Raw genomic sequence first — 14825 nt, 5'->3', positions numbered from 1 at the left:
ATCTGAGAAGAACCCAAGTATATTCTCCCAGGTTGCTCATGTCTACATGTACTAATCATTGTAACTGTAGTTGAAGATCCTGACTTATTAACTTTCTGATGCTTTATGTTATTTTATTCTATAATTATTGCACTTTTGTCCCAATACTTTTAAATTCTGTGCTTCATTCTTATTTCTTGTTATATATCTTATATCTATATAGACTTATCAATTGATATATATGTGTATACATATTCACTTATTTTTAAGGCTTTAATTTATTGCTTTTTGGCCTTATGATTGTAATAAGGTTATTAGATTTGAATCCTGGGCCCAAGAAAGTCTGATTCCTCCCTTGAGGAACAGCAAACAAAAACTCATATACTTTAGGCATGTGATATAAGATGTATTAGATCTATGTTGTCTATGTTTAGAAGTATGGGAGAACTAGAAAAACGGGAAGACAACTAATAAAGTAGATAGAAGGAATCAAAGAAATTATAGGTTTCTTTGGGAAGAACTTCAAGCTGTTGAACATTTGTCCATGCAGTTGTCAGGAATCAGGTTGACCTAACTAACATGTTAATCATCTAACTGAATGTCTCCAATTCAAGTCTATTTTTTCTGATTTTGTTTGTTTGTTTGATGTGCAGTTGGCTTGGAATTCAACATCTGCTACATTTTTTTCTGTTTAACTGACTTTAATTCTTCGTATTTGTTTTATGTAGTGATTCAGGAAGAACAATGAACATAAAATCCATCTCTTCAGAATCAACTGTGGCTCTATCACCATCTATGCTTGAGTTCCAGATTTAGATTGAATAGTTTTATCTACATCGTTTTTGATGTTAAACTGGGACCTATGCAATTATTACTAATAACAGTATTAGTTTATTTTCCTGCTCTATGCAAAAAAAGGAAATAATATATCAGTCCTGCAACAGCTTAGTCCAGAAAGCTTTCTGCTATGGAACACATGAATCTTATTCAATCCAGGTGCTTAAGATATTAAGTAATAAGTTTGGTATAGTGGTCAAGGCATCAGGCTAGAAATCAGGAGACTATGATTTCTAGTCCCACCTTAGCTCCAAAGTCAACTGGTGATTGTAGACCAGTCAGTTTCTCCCAGCTGTGGGAAGCAGCCAGTGGCAAACCACTCCCAAAATGTTGCTAAGAAAAATGCAGGGACGTCTTCAACACACTTGAAAACACACATACACACACAATAATGTTTAAGGATTTCAACAGGGAAGACAGTAAGCTGCTTAAGTGCCAGCCTCTACCATTTTTGTATTCATAAGAATGTTTCCTAGTTCAAATAGCTCATACACAGTAGGTATTCTTAAAAAAATCAAAATGACAAGGAGCTGCAACAAATAGAGGTGTATCCACTTGCCCAGAAAAAGAAAAAGCTAATTAAATAGGGAATTGTAGGGTGCTCCAAATAAATTGAAGGGAATGAATGTTTGACGTCTAGCTATCTTGTATATAACTATCTTAACAGCCATCTTGTGAGAGCTCTCATTATATGTTCTCAGAATTCCAAATCTGCCATTTCTCCAAATACGTTGATTAATGACAGGTAGTCCTTGACTTGCAACAGTTCATTTAGTGACTGTTCAAAGTTACAATGGCATTGAAAAAAGTGACTTATGACAATTTTTCACACTTACAACCATTGCAGCATCCCCATGGTCACGTGATCAAAATTCAAACACTTGGCAGCCAACTTATTATGGTTGCAATGTCCCAGGGTCATGTGATCAGTTTTGGTAACCTTCTGGCAAGCAAAGTCAATGGGGAAGCCACACTCAGTTAACAACCATGTTACTAATTTAACAAGTGCAGTGATTCACTTAACAACTGTCGCAAGAAAAGTTGTAAAATGGAGCAAACAAATGTCTCACTAGCAACAGAAATGTTGGGCTCACTTGTGGTTGTAAGTCTTGGACACCCTGTAACATTGATTCTGGAATACAGGCTTAATGGTAGTGATCCTAGTGTCCCCAGATGTTTCAAGCACAATCCCTCTCACTGGCTACCTTAACTGCATCTGATTGGAATTAGATTTCTAAACTTCTGAAGAGCACCAGGTTGCCTATTCCAATTTCTGCTCGCTACTCCTGCCCTTTGTAACAGAATATGTTAAAAATAAAAGCGAGCTGTAGTCATAAAAATAAAATATCATAAAAATAAAAGATTTTAAAGTAGGGGGATATTGGTTCTAGATACTGTGACTGTATGTTTAACTATTTAGTTCTGCCTGAGGCCATAAAGATAGGGTAAATATTTTATTTTGGATCCGAGGGGAGGAATAACCTTTAGCATATACAAAACAAGAGAAAAAGTTTAGCTTTAAATTGTTAGATAATTGTTGGATCGCCATCTGCTATAAATTTCTTTCTGCAAATATTTGATCAAAGCCAGAAATATGCAGAAGGTGTACACATTATTTCTTGACATAAAGCAAACACGGAAGCAGGTTCTAGAACAGTGGTGTCAAACTCACTTTCATTGAGGGCTGCATCAGGAGTGTGTTTGTCATTGGGGGGCTAGGGTGGGGATTGCCAGGGTGGGTGTGGCCAGAGCGATATCACTCATGTCAGAGGCGCCTGTGGTGGCCCAAGCGCTCTGCCAGCAAAAACGGGCTCCTGAGCTCCATTTTTGCTGGAAGAGGCACCACAGGCTGGTCCTTCACTGTTTCCAGGTCGGCCTATGGGCCAGATCTAAGCACCCTGTTGGCTGGATCCAGCCCAGAGGTGGCATTCAGCAGGTTCTGACCTGTTCTGGAGAACTGGTAGCAGAGATTTTGAGTAGTTCGGAGAACCGGTAAATACCAACTCTGACTTGCCCCACCCCCATCTATTCTCTGCCTCCTGAGTCTCAGCTGATCAGGAGGAAATGAGGATTTTGCAGTAAACTTCCCCTGCCATATCCACCAAGCATGCCCACCAAGCCATGCCATGCCTACCAAGCCATGCCCACAGAACTGGTAGTAAAAATTTTTGAATCCCACCACTGATCTAGCCTGTGGGCCTTGAATTTGACACCCCTGCTCTAGAAGATCCAGAGGATGCATCTTTTTGTACAGAAAAGATCCATTTTGCTTTGGGCATGAATTGTGAATAAAACTGTACTTAATAATCACTGAAATATACTGTTATATGGGTTGCCTGCATGGGCAATTTGAAACTTTGGCTGTTTATGAGACATGGAGAATAAAAGAATCCGCCATGTGAATTGTCATTAACTTTGATGAAAGAAGAGTATTAAATCATAACAATCCCCCCTCCACACACAAAATTTGGTTTTATTTTATGTAACGGATGTTGAACTTCTGTCAACCAGAGACAACATTGATCTTTCAATACCACATTGGAGTCTGCATTTTAAAATAAGTCAGATCAGGCCCAAAGGAAGTGTTCTAATGAAAAATGTTAAAACGATATAAAACTATAGGTTTTACATCCCCTTGGATCTACACTATGTGACCGAAGGACTTGATAATGTCCTTTTGGAAGAAGCAGTAAAACCTCTTTCCCCATCCTTCCTTCTTACCTTTGTTTTCCTCTGATGACACTGAATAGATGCTCTTTCTACAATTGATAATGCAGCCACAAGGCAGGTGACTCCAGTGCTCTGACAAGACAAACATCGGAGTGACAGTGACAGCTAGCAAAGTTAGCAGGAAGCTGAATATCTCAAAGGAAAGATTGTGAAACCCAACAGTGTATTGAACAACCATTTGTATCTGAAAGAGAGAGGTATTCCAGAGAAATTAAGCAACAGACAGCTGGCTTGTACAGAAGCGATCACATATTATAGTCCCTCTCCTAAATACTTGCTGCATAGGCTTCCCCAGACTTGAATATTGGCATCTTAGAAAGCAAAGACATGATCCAGACAGGACTCTTCTAAACCTGCTACTCATAAATAAATGCCACAGAGTTTGTAGCGCTGACTTTTACTTAGCATTGCAATGCATGTCTGCCATATGTTGCAATCCTATAGAAGTAGTACAAGTGAGCCTATTCTTCCCAACAATTTCATTTACTTGGGGAATCATCTTCTACAATCCACATAATATGGCAGGCAAAACCAAAGCCAAAAGTAGCCAAACACAAAACTGCACACCCTGTATCATTACATTCACCAAACATATTTATGAGCACACTTATCTCTGCTCTGCTCATGATAAGGGTAAGACCCAGATTTGGATGGCCCATGGTCCATTAAGTCCTGCCTGGGCATGACCTAATGTTCTTTGTCAGGCTCATTCAGTAGCCATACATATTTGGCTGAGGATATATTTACAGGGTCATTGCAAAATAATGCACAGTAACCACAAACAGTCTCTGCTACCTATCAAAAGACACCCAAAGCCATTTGTTCTTCGAGGTACAGCAGATAAACATTCCTGTTTTCCTGGAATTTGTCTCAACTGAGCTTCCGCATGTCTTTGAATCTTGACAGATGTCGAAAAGGAACTGTTCTAACACAAGTCCCATCTGTGTCTCTCAGAAATGCCAGTTGCTTCAAGTGAAACAATAAATATTGATGCCTGTTCTGTAGCAGAGAAGTAGCTTCAACCCTGAGCTATTAATAAAGAGCCATTTGAGTTATTGCAGGGAGGTGGAAAGGTACCCTTGAGAAGATCATGTTGATAGATGATTTGCACAGTGGTTTCATTATGCAGAGCTTCATAAATAAAGAAGCAAGTCTGTGCCCCATGGATCTTACAATTTAAATCTCATCAGTAAGGGCAAAGGGAGGATTGCTAGAGAAGGTTACAAGGAAAGAACATGAGCGAATGCAGCTCTGACTACTGGAATGGCGAGTATGCGTTATTCTTCAGTGTCTAATAGGGCTTATTTCCAGGAAAGAATACACAAGTCTTAGACCAAACTGATGTAAAAATTAAAGTTCATCAGTGAATGTAGGATTAAAAAAGGGCTCTGAAGAAATAACAGATTTCAAATTATTGCTCCCTATGTGCTGGCAAAAATGAGATTCACAAATGAAATAGGGCACTGAATGTAGTGTAAGAGATACATGAGAAAAAACAAACCCAAAACCACATGTAAACAGATTGCCCTATCTGCAATCTACTATCACAAACTTCAAGGCAGTAATTCTTTTTTTTAAAAAAAGGAAATAGAAAATAATGACATTCTTTCAGTCATTTGTGAATACTTTTGAATTGCATAGCTACAGGCAATTCACCACGAAAAGTGCCTTGCAACTAATAAACAAAGCAAGGAATTTTTGGCAAATGCCAAAACCAACAACATAATACCCAACTGAACTGCATGAAGCATAAGAGCTTGATCTATTCCACCACCTAGTTTTTTTCCCTTGGAATCATTCAACAAGATGTATTTGTAGAACACTTATACTAGCATAAAACTAGCACCATAAAGTAGTTGTCTGGAATCTTTCTTATATCTGACTATTACAAACCATTTCTACATTCAGCAAAACAAATCTCAACCATCTGAAAAGTAATTAAAATCTTACTCATTCCCTTAAGAATACACCAATATATGTGCATTTTGAATTCCTGATCATTAACTATCAGTATTAGAAATGTACAGTACATTCAGTTGAAACTACGATAATGTACCCAACTGTTTGAATAGACGAGGAATACTTTAAACAGTAGCCAAACTGAATAAAGAAATACAAAGCAAGTGACACAGTAACTCGTTAAAAAATCTTGATTAACCAATGTTTTAAACACAAGATGCAAGTTTTCAAGATGGACACAAGCCGTAGCTTAATTTACCCTGTTCTGCTGCTCCCCACTTCCAAATATCATTATATACCACTTAACTAAACCCTTAGAGATAAGAAGAAGAAACTTGGGCAAGGTTTTTTTTACCATCATTGGGAGCCAAAGAATGACTTTGGTCAGAGCAAGAATTAGTGAGAAGCGTTTCTGAGCAAATTCCACAGTGATGTTCCGGTTGTTAGGTGGCACATTTCGTGTACCGTAGTGGTCCAAGTGACAGTGGTCAGCTGGACTTTGTCTGGTAACTGGGTCAGAGTTCTGACAGTGCTTCTGGGTTTTATTCATAGTGTCTTCTGTAGGAAGAGAAGATGTGTGAGTCTCAAATGGAAGTACCCCAGAAGAAAACTGGCCACCAGTGATTTGATGATAATCATCATAAAAATGCTGTTGCTCATCTGAACAGAGCAATTGATAAATAAGGGGAATGGAGAGTATAATTACGAGACAGAAACACAATGAGTAGATTATAAAGAGAAACAAGATATACGAACTGGAACAGTCAGCAAAACATCCCCAGGAGGTGGGAGCATAGGTGCCCCAGCCACATAAAGGCAAAATACAAATCAGCAGGCAGACAATCCAGATAGTAAGAACAGCCCATATCATGCTCACTGGCCTTTTGGTGGCCCCTTGGCTGTCTCCCGTTTTATTGAGGCTGTAGAAGTTATAGAAAACTACAAGGGACCCCATCAAGTTGCTGGAGAAACCCTGAAATAAGTACAGTAGCGCTGAAGTGGTACACAAAGTCTGGGGAAGCATCTCAGTCAACCAAGGTTTGAGCATAAAAATCGTTGCTGGTACCACACTAATCAGATCATCCACACTTAGAGAAGTTGCAAGCATTGAAACTGTACTTTTGTTCTGCAGTCTCAGCAGGGAAACTAATGAATAGACGCTACCCAGCAGGGTTAGGAATGTAATGACAAAAGTCAAGAGAAAAATAAAAAGATTCAAAGATTGTTGGTCTTTGGGTATATCCATCATTCCCTGGTTTGGGGAGCTTGTCCCATTTAATGAAACATTAATATGAGTGACTGACATTGTTGTCAGGATGGTTGGGATAGCTGGGGTGGATGTTACTTTACCTTCTCACAGATTCTTTGAGTTCTCATCCGATGAAAACATTGTTAGCTCCACAGTAGATTCCTCATCTTCTCTACCAAGTTTATTCTTGGTCTGTACAGATTTTTTCCCCCTTTCTGAATGCCTGCTTAGGATGCTCCCAAGTAATGCCCAGCTCACACTGTTAGAAGAAGCATTAATGTTAAGTCCCAAGAAGCAAAAAAAATTCCAGCCAAGAAAATAAAGCACAATAATTTCTCCTTTCCTCAGTTCTTTGCCAGTCCTTTATAATCCTCAGAAGTGGTCAAGTTTAGCCTTAAAGTAAAAAGCCGATGTCAAAAACGTGCCGTAAGAGAAAGCAAGCAGAATATCAGTCTCACACTGCCGGCTTAGGAGAAACTATAGCAGAAGGGAGGGAGGGAGGGAGGGAGGGAAATAACCACCAGAAGCTCTTTGGTTCAGTCTGCACAATTCATAGCTGCAGGAGGGAGGAGTCAGATATAAGCAGGATAGCAGAAGAGAGTGGAAGAAGGATATCTCAAAGCAGAGCTGCTCTCGGATCATAAGCAAGGAAGACTCTTTGCAAAGCCACACCTTCACCTTCAGCCCTGATGCACAGAGCCAATGCAAACACTGATCCAACAATAAATGTCATCTCTTCCTCCCAGCCCCAGAACTACTGCACAGCTGTTGTTGGCCTTGGGACACACAGAAGTGGAAATCCAAGTGCAACAACTTTCAGAAAGGCTCTGAGGCCAAAGCATTCATGGGGTTTGGGATCCTCAGATTGTACATTGCTGTGCTAGAATTTTGGGAAAAAATAATTGTAGTTGATGTCAACATTATTTTTAATCATTACAACAGATTCTTAAATCAAAACTGGAGGCAAACCATCTGTTGAGTGGGTAACACCTGGGCTCTTTGACTCTCTAAATCTGCCTCTGTTGCTGCCTCTTGTCATAAAGGAGGAAAGGAAGTAAATGAAGATGGCTTGGGGATGATTTGGCACAGATGGCTTTAGAGCAACATCTCCAATTTGGCACCCCTCATCAATGTTGGAACTGCAGGTTCCATAATTCCTACATTGGCTTCACATTTGCAGTGCTGTCTTTCTGCATTCAACACATCAGTAGCCATGTCATTATGATAGTCTCTCGATGCCATTTCTTGCTCAAAAGCTGCTTCTATTCACAAGCTTGGGGAGCTATGCATGAAAAACTTGATCAATAATACAACATATTGAATTTCATCTTACTCTGTTCCCGCACATTTTGTCAGGGAGTTCTCACAATCTTTATCAGTATGACTCAGCCCCTAACCCTGTTTTCTTCTGGAATTAAAATCAATGCTGTGTTGGAAAGACAGGGCAAGAAAAATGGAAATGATCCAGGAAAAGTGTCTGAAGAATTCTTTTTCTCTCTTCCACAGTACTCAAAATCTTGAACTTTTTTGTTCATTCTGTGCTAAGCAGACTCTGAAAGAAGATTTAGGAGATTTTTGAAGCCCACACAGTGGTGGGCTTTAAAATTTTTTACTACCAGTTCTGTGGGTGAGGCTTGGTGGGCGTGGCAGGGGAAGAATACTGTAAAATCTCCATTCCCTCCCCAATCCAGGGGAAGGTTACTGCAAAATCCCCATTTCCTCCTCCCTCCTGGGACTCAGGAGGCAGAGAATAGATGGGGGCGGGGCCAGTCAGAGGTGGTATTTACCGGTTCTCCGAACTACTCAAAATTTCCATTACCGGTACTCCAGAACTGGTCAGAACCTGCTGAATCCCACCTCTGCCCCTGCAGATGGATATTCTAAATCCCATGGTCCAATCTGATACTACAATATCATGCCCAAAAAGATTCAGGAAGTAAATTGCTACTTAAAGAGCAAAATACTGTTTTCAGAAAAATGAGTTACATATGTAGATTTCTATTCACTATAAAGCCTGAAAGGAGTGGTAGATTTTATGACAGGGTCTTCCAAGATTTGTATTGGGCTGTTTATTTCCTGAATCAGTAGTACCAATACAAGGTGATTTGGGATACTTTATGGACTGTAGTTCTTGCTTGAAGATCTTTCCACTCATCGGTTCATGAGAGACATACTAAATGAAATATTAAAATTCAAATCAATTCCTCAGTCTGAACAATTCATTTCACACCCTGTAGAATCCAATAGCCAGGCTTTGCTCTTAGGTAGGCTGAAGCAGTTGCTTCAGTTTAAAGATGTTATGAATGAAAATCCATTATTAATATTCTTAATTCATTCCTGCAGCAGAAAGGAGACAGATCCTTATTCCAATTGGATAATATTGTGAAAAGCAATTCTCACTTCCAGACAAAATGTAGACAATGTATGATTTATAGCTAGTATAAAGAATATATGTGGTAAAAATGTGGTATGAGAAAACTCTGTGTATGGCTTGCTTGGAAATATGCACGAGGAGCAAGAAGAAAAGTATGTCTGAGTTCTTCTGTGGCTAGATTTCAAGCTACCTGTGATAGTAGACCTAACATGCCTTCCTGTATTGTAACATGCCTTCCCAACATAAGCAGGGGTATAGATATGCAAACAATGTGTAGACGAACACTTAGAAATTATTGATATTTATTTATTCATTCATTCATTCATTCATTCATTCATTCATTCATTCATTCATTCATTCATTATTCATTTATATCCCATCTTTATTTTTTATAAGTTTTATTACATTATCAGCATGGGTTTTTTAAAAAAAACTTTTTCCAAAAATTTAACACGAATCTTTAATAAGCCAGAATTTATTTTCTGTTACCTAAGATTAAGTCTTATTTGGTACAACGACTCTCAGCATCTAAGTGGGCATGTATGGGATCAGGCTGTAAAAATGATCAAGAACAAAACTTGTGTTTGTTAAGCTCTGGTTTTTTTTAAAAAAAAATATTATTGCTTTATCATAGAAAATGATAAAAATAGCGTACAAAAAAAGGAACAAAGTGGTCAATTAAATTTAACTTTTAACATTTTATATGTAGGAGCCACTCTGGCTGGGTGCTGAAAGGAAAAAAAAAAAAGCAATAAATTATCCTCCCCTTTTACAAATATATATACTGCTCAAAAAAATAAAGGGAACACAAGCAGAAGACATCCGAGATCTGAATGAATGAAATAGCCTTATTAAATACTTTGTCTTTACATACAGTAGTTTATACACTGCTCAAATAACTAAAGGGAACACAAAACTACTGTATGTAACGAACAAAGTATTTAATAAGGCTATTTCATTCATTCAGATCTCGGATGTCTTCTGCTTGTGTTCCCTTTATTTTTTTGAGCAGTGTATGTATGTATATATATATATATTCTTACTTCTTCGTAGGATTTATGTGTGTTTTTCTTCTAGCCAGGTTTTCCCTACGTAACCAAGGTTTTTTGTAGCTCCAGCTCAGTAGAATCACATCTACTCGGTTCTGGGCTTTTTTTTTTTCCTTTCTAACAGCTAGCAAGCTCTAACTGCTAGGTGGGAGACCTAAATAGATCCATTTCTAGCTTGTTTGCTTTCATCAGTAGGCCACACCCATATCTTATGTATCCTCCCTGTAAAGGTACAGTATCAATTTTCTTACTTCTTCGTAGGGTTTATGTGTGTTTTTCTTCTAGCCATATAAACACACATAAACCCTACGAAGAAGAAAGAAAATTGATACTGTACCTTTACAGGGAGGATACATAAGATATGGGTGTGGCCTACTGATGAAAGCAAACGAGCTATAAATGGATCTATTTAGGTCTCCCACCTAGCAGTTAGAGCTTGCCAGCTGTTAGAAAGGAAAAAAAGCCCAGAACCGAGTAGATGTGATTCTACTGAGCTGAAGCTACAAAAAACCTTGGTTACGTAGGGTAAACCTGGCTAGAAAAAAAAACAAAAACAAAAAAAACACACACACATATATATACACACACACATTTATATATATATATATAAAGAATTTTTAAATTGTATCTGAGGAAGAACGCAATGGAGGGAGGGAGGGAAAGAGGGAGGGAGGGGGAAGGGAAGGAAGGAAGGAAGAAAAAGTATCTCTCACTCTGTGGGCTATCCAGAACTTCTCAAAGGGCATCACCATCACCAAGAAGCTCTCTCTCTATTGAATATATACAGTACATAGTTTAACATCTTTAAGGTTGCAATCCAGGAGATGCTTTCTTTGGGTAAGAAAATTTCTTTTTAAAGCCTAACATAGGATTGCATTGTGAGAGACAGCAATTGAAAGAATTGTTTGCATAGTAGCATTATGGGAGGAATAAATTTCTCATGGTTTGCACAGTGATTGATCTATGAATTTCTTTCTTTCTTTTTCTTTTCTTTCTTTTTTTTTTTTTTGTCAGTTTGCTTCCTGAACTCTAGTTTAGCGGGAAATAGTCTAGAATTAATTTTTAGACTCAATTTTTGCAGAAGGAATAAGGAAGAGCCTTGAAGCATAGGAAGAAGAGCTGCAGCCAAGGCTATGGTCAGATAAGCAGGGCTTAAGCCTGGTCCAAGAAACTAATTTGAGAAAACCACTCAAACAGGACAAAATAAAGGAGGGGGGAATATCTCATCTTCTGATCTTCCATTTTGATTGTGTACTTATAATATGGCATAAATATCCATGGTAGTCCCAGTGTTATCAGCACGCTGGTGGATTTCAGTGGTGGATTTCAGAATTTTTTACTACCAGTTCTGTGGGCGTGGCTTGGTGGGTGTGGCATGGCTTGGTGGGCTTGGCTTGGTGGGCATGGCAGGGGAAGGATACTGTAAAATCTCCATTCCCTCCCCAATCCAGGGGAAGGTTACTGCAAAATCCCCATTTCCTCCCAATCAGCTGGGACTCGGGAGGCAGAGAATAGATGGGGGCAGGACCAGTCAGAATTTTTACTACTGGTTCTCCGAAATACTCAAAATTTCTGCTACCGGTTCTCCAGAACTGGTCAGAACCTGTTGAAACCCACCTCTGATACATACATACATACATACATACATACATACATACATACATACATACATTTATTTATTTATTTATTTATTTATTTATTTATTTATTTATTTATTTATTTATTTATTCGATTTGTATACCGCCCTACTCCCGAAGGACTCAGGGCGGTGAACAGCCAAACAATAAAATAACATAGACATAAAAAATTTAAAAACCAGATAAAATCAAATTAAATTATTTTGGCCCAGACAGATTAAAACACCCCAATAATTTAAAAAACAGATTAAAATTTACATATTTAAAAGGGAAGAGATTAGGCCAAGCCCGCCTGCTGGAATAAAAAGGTCTTCACAGCGCGGCGGAAGGTGCGCAGATCCGGGATCCTCCGTATCTCCGGGGGGAGCTCATTCCAGACGATAGGTGCCCCCACAGAGAAGGCTCTCCCCCTAGGGGTCGCCAGCCGACATTGTTTGGCTGACGGCACCCGGAGGAGTCCCTCTCTATGAGAGCGAACTGGCCGGTGGGAGGCTATTGGTGGTAGTAGGTGGTCCCGTAGATAACCAGGTCCTAAGCCATGGAGCGCTTTAAAGGTGGTAACCAAAACCTTGAAGCGCACCCGGAAGACCACCGGGAGCCAGTGCAGCTCGCACTGCATACATACATGCATCTCTGGATGTATTCTTTACTAAAGACAAAAGTGAACAGTGGACATTAAAGACATCAATACCTGGATCATACCTCTGATATGATACACTGCTGGAATTATTAACAGTACACAAGCTGAACAGGCAGTTTGGATCAAATAACAGGGAAACTGATGACAATGCAGTATGCTGTAGTGATATTGATAGATTATACTTCCCGCACAGATATGGAAGCAGAGGTCTATTTCAAATCCAAACAAATTGTTGAAGAAAAGTGTGCATTGGGTATTATAACAATGGCTGGTTTATTGGCCATGACCTGCCTGGATGTGTAAGTCCACAGGCCCTTAATCCTGTTCTTCCCTATAACATTCTGTGGAATTCCCCATTTTGAATTGGGAGATCTAATCAAAATATCCCACAATGTCCTATACACAATGCTGGCTGCTTGGTTATGTTGTTCAGTGTATGCTGTTCCTGCCTGCATCTCACACCTTGCCACTATGTAATGGATTGTCTCTGAGGCCTCTCTTGGTCCTGTCTAGTGTGGTACTTTCAGGCTCTTGTCTTGCCATGGCATTTCCTCTATTTGATCTTTCATGTCTGCTGCTGCCTCAGGCATTCTTTTAGTATCTCAGCTTTGGGTGCCATCTTACTGAAATTCTCAAGCTTCCAGGCTAATGGTTTTGATATTCATCAGACCCTGCCTTCCCTCTTTCCAGTATATGTACAATCTCTGGGCATTGGGCTTGGGATAGACATCTCCATACATTGTGAGGAGCTTCTAGCATTTGTTCAATTACAGGTTCTATTGTCTCATCCATATATGGCTTGTTTCAGTAGCCAATTTATCATCAAATTGTCCTGATTCACCAACATGAGATGTGGACCTTATTAATCTGGGTGATATATATATTTACACACACACACACACACACACACACACACACACACATGCAATTTGGAGTTCAGAATATGAATCTATATCTACATATAGATATAGATATACCGGAAGATACACACACACACACACACACACACACACACACACACACACACTCACTCACTCACTGAACTCCAAAATCAAAATAGCAATTCAATTCAGAAGCATTCTAATTCATGTCAAGTCTTGGATTTTAATTATTTTAGCACAAAAAGCCCAGAATGTATTTAGGTTAATTAAGCATGCAGAATAACTCCAGATTTTTAGAATGACGCAATCAGTTTATTTAGAAAAGCAAAACAAAAGAAAGGCAGTAAATGGAATTGAGACACTTTAATGAACCTAAGAGCAAAAGCCCAGTTTTCGGGAAGAAATCAGCACATCTGCTACCCTAATTGCCTCTTTTTTTATGTAGAATAAGAGTGAATGCTCCTATTTTGTATGTTCTCAGGTTTATGAAGCTTGATGTGTTCCACCATAATTTTGAAAATCAATCCTCACATAATGGTGAGATCTATTTACAATGCAGAGTTGGCTTTGGTAGGAAGAAAACTGAAAAGGACAAATCGATACATTTAAAAGTATATTCAGGTATTTTGTTCTGAAATAATATAATAAGCAGCACAAAACAGAGCCATTCATTTGGAAAATGGAAGAGAGAACCTGAGAGAAAGATGGTCTGGTAGAAAAGTCAGAATGATTCAGACGTAATAAGGAAAAGTTTAAGAGACCATCAATTTTGTGTAGAATTCTTAGGAAGTTTTAGTGAGATGACTTGCCAAATGCAAGAAAGTTAAACTTTCAAGGGGAAAAGGTTAATTGTTTTTTTTTTAAATCAGGTTAGGCCTAAAAGATGAATCATATTAAAGTACTTTCTGTGATGATTGTCTTAAGATAATACTTCTAAAGGCCAGGAGAAGGAGGGGACACTGCAGAATGACCATAATACAAAATAGAACAGATATAAAATTGGAAAAATCAATACTTTTCTGAAGGACTAGAGATGTTAAGAGGTATGGTTGATGGGGTGAGCGATCCTGGTTCTTATAGAGAGATTGTTGTTAAAGAGACTTCAATGCTGTAAAAAAAAAAAAAGAAGAGAGAGAGGGAGCCAAAAATCTATTACTTTGAACAGGTAGAAGAGGTCCTGATTTGAAATCTGAAACTAACATACATACATACATACATACATACACACATACATACATGCATACATACCACACAATAAAATAAGGAAAAAAGGTTTCCTGAATACTTTATACACAAAAATGTCGTTGCCCACGTGAAATTCTTGACTCTGAATATAAAACTGATAGAGAACGTTTAAACCTATATCTAGTACTAAATCTTGACAGGAGACAACCCTACAATGTGCACTTCAAAATTTAATTTATTTTTATATAATATTGCTCTTTTCCCTTTTGTTCTTCATATCATGGCTGGTCATTAGAATATAGATT

The 14825-nt window shown here is 38.6% G+C and overlaps 1 protein-coding gene across 1 annotated transcript in view; it reads right to left on the bottom strand.

The window, feature by feature from the left end:
- The window catches only part of GPR149 (G protein-coupled receptor 149), a 34058-nt gene extending 27247 nt beyond the window's left edge, over positions 1–6811 (bottom strand). The window contains exons 1-2 of the mRNA XM_070946210.1: positions 5861–6811; positions 3538–3730 (exon numbers count right to left, since the gene is read on the bottom strand). Of these exons, the coding sequence (XP_070802311.1) occupies positions 3538–3730; positions 5861–6811 (1144 nt within the window). The remainder of the gene's footprint in view (positions 1–3537; positions 3731–5860) is intronic.
- Between the last annotated feature and the right edge of the window lie 8014 nt (positions 6812–14825).

Source organism: Pituophis catenifer, unplaced genomic scaffold (genome assembly GCF_029215685.1).
Source record: "Pituophis catenifer annectens isolate HBS135680 unplaced genomic scaffold, rPitCat1.0.hap2 SCAF_6, whole genome shotgun sequence".
Taxonomy (NCBI): Eukaryota; Metazoa; Chordata; class Lepidosauria; order Squamata; family Colubridae; genus Pituophis; species Pituophis catenifer.
Note: the sequence above shows the minus strand (reverse complement) of the source record. Positions and strands in the feature narration are given on the sequence as shown.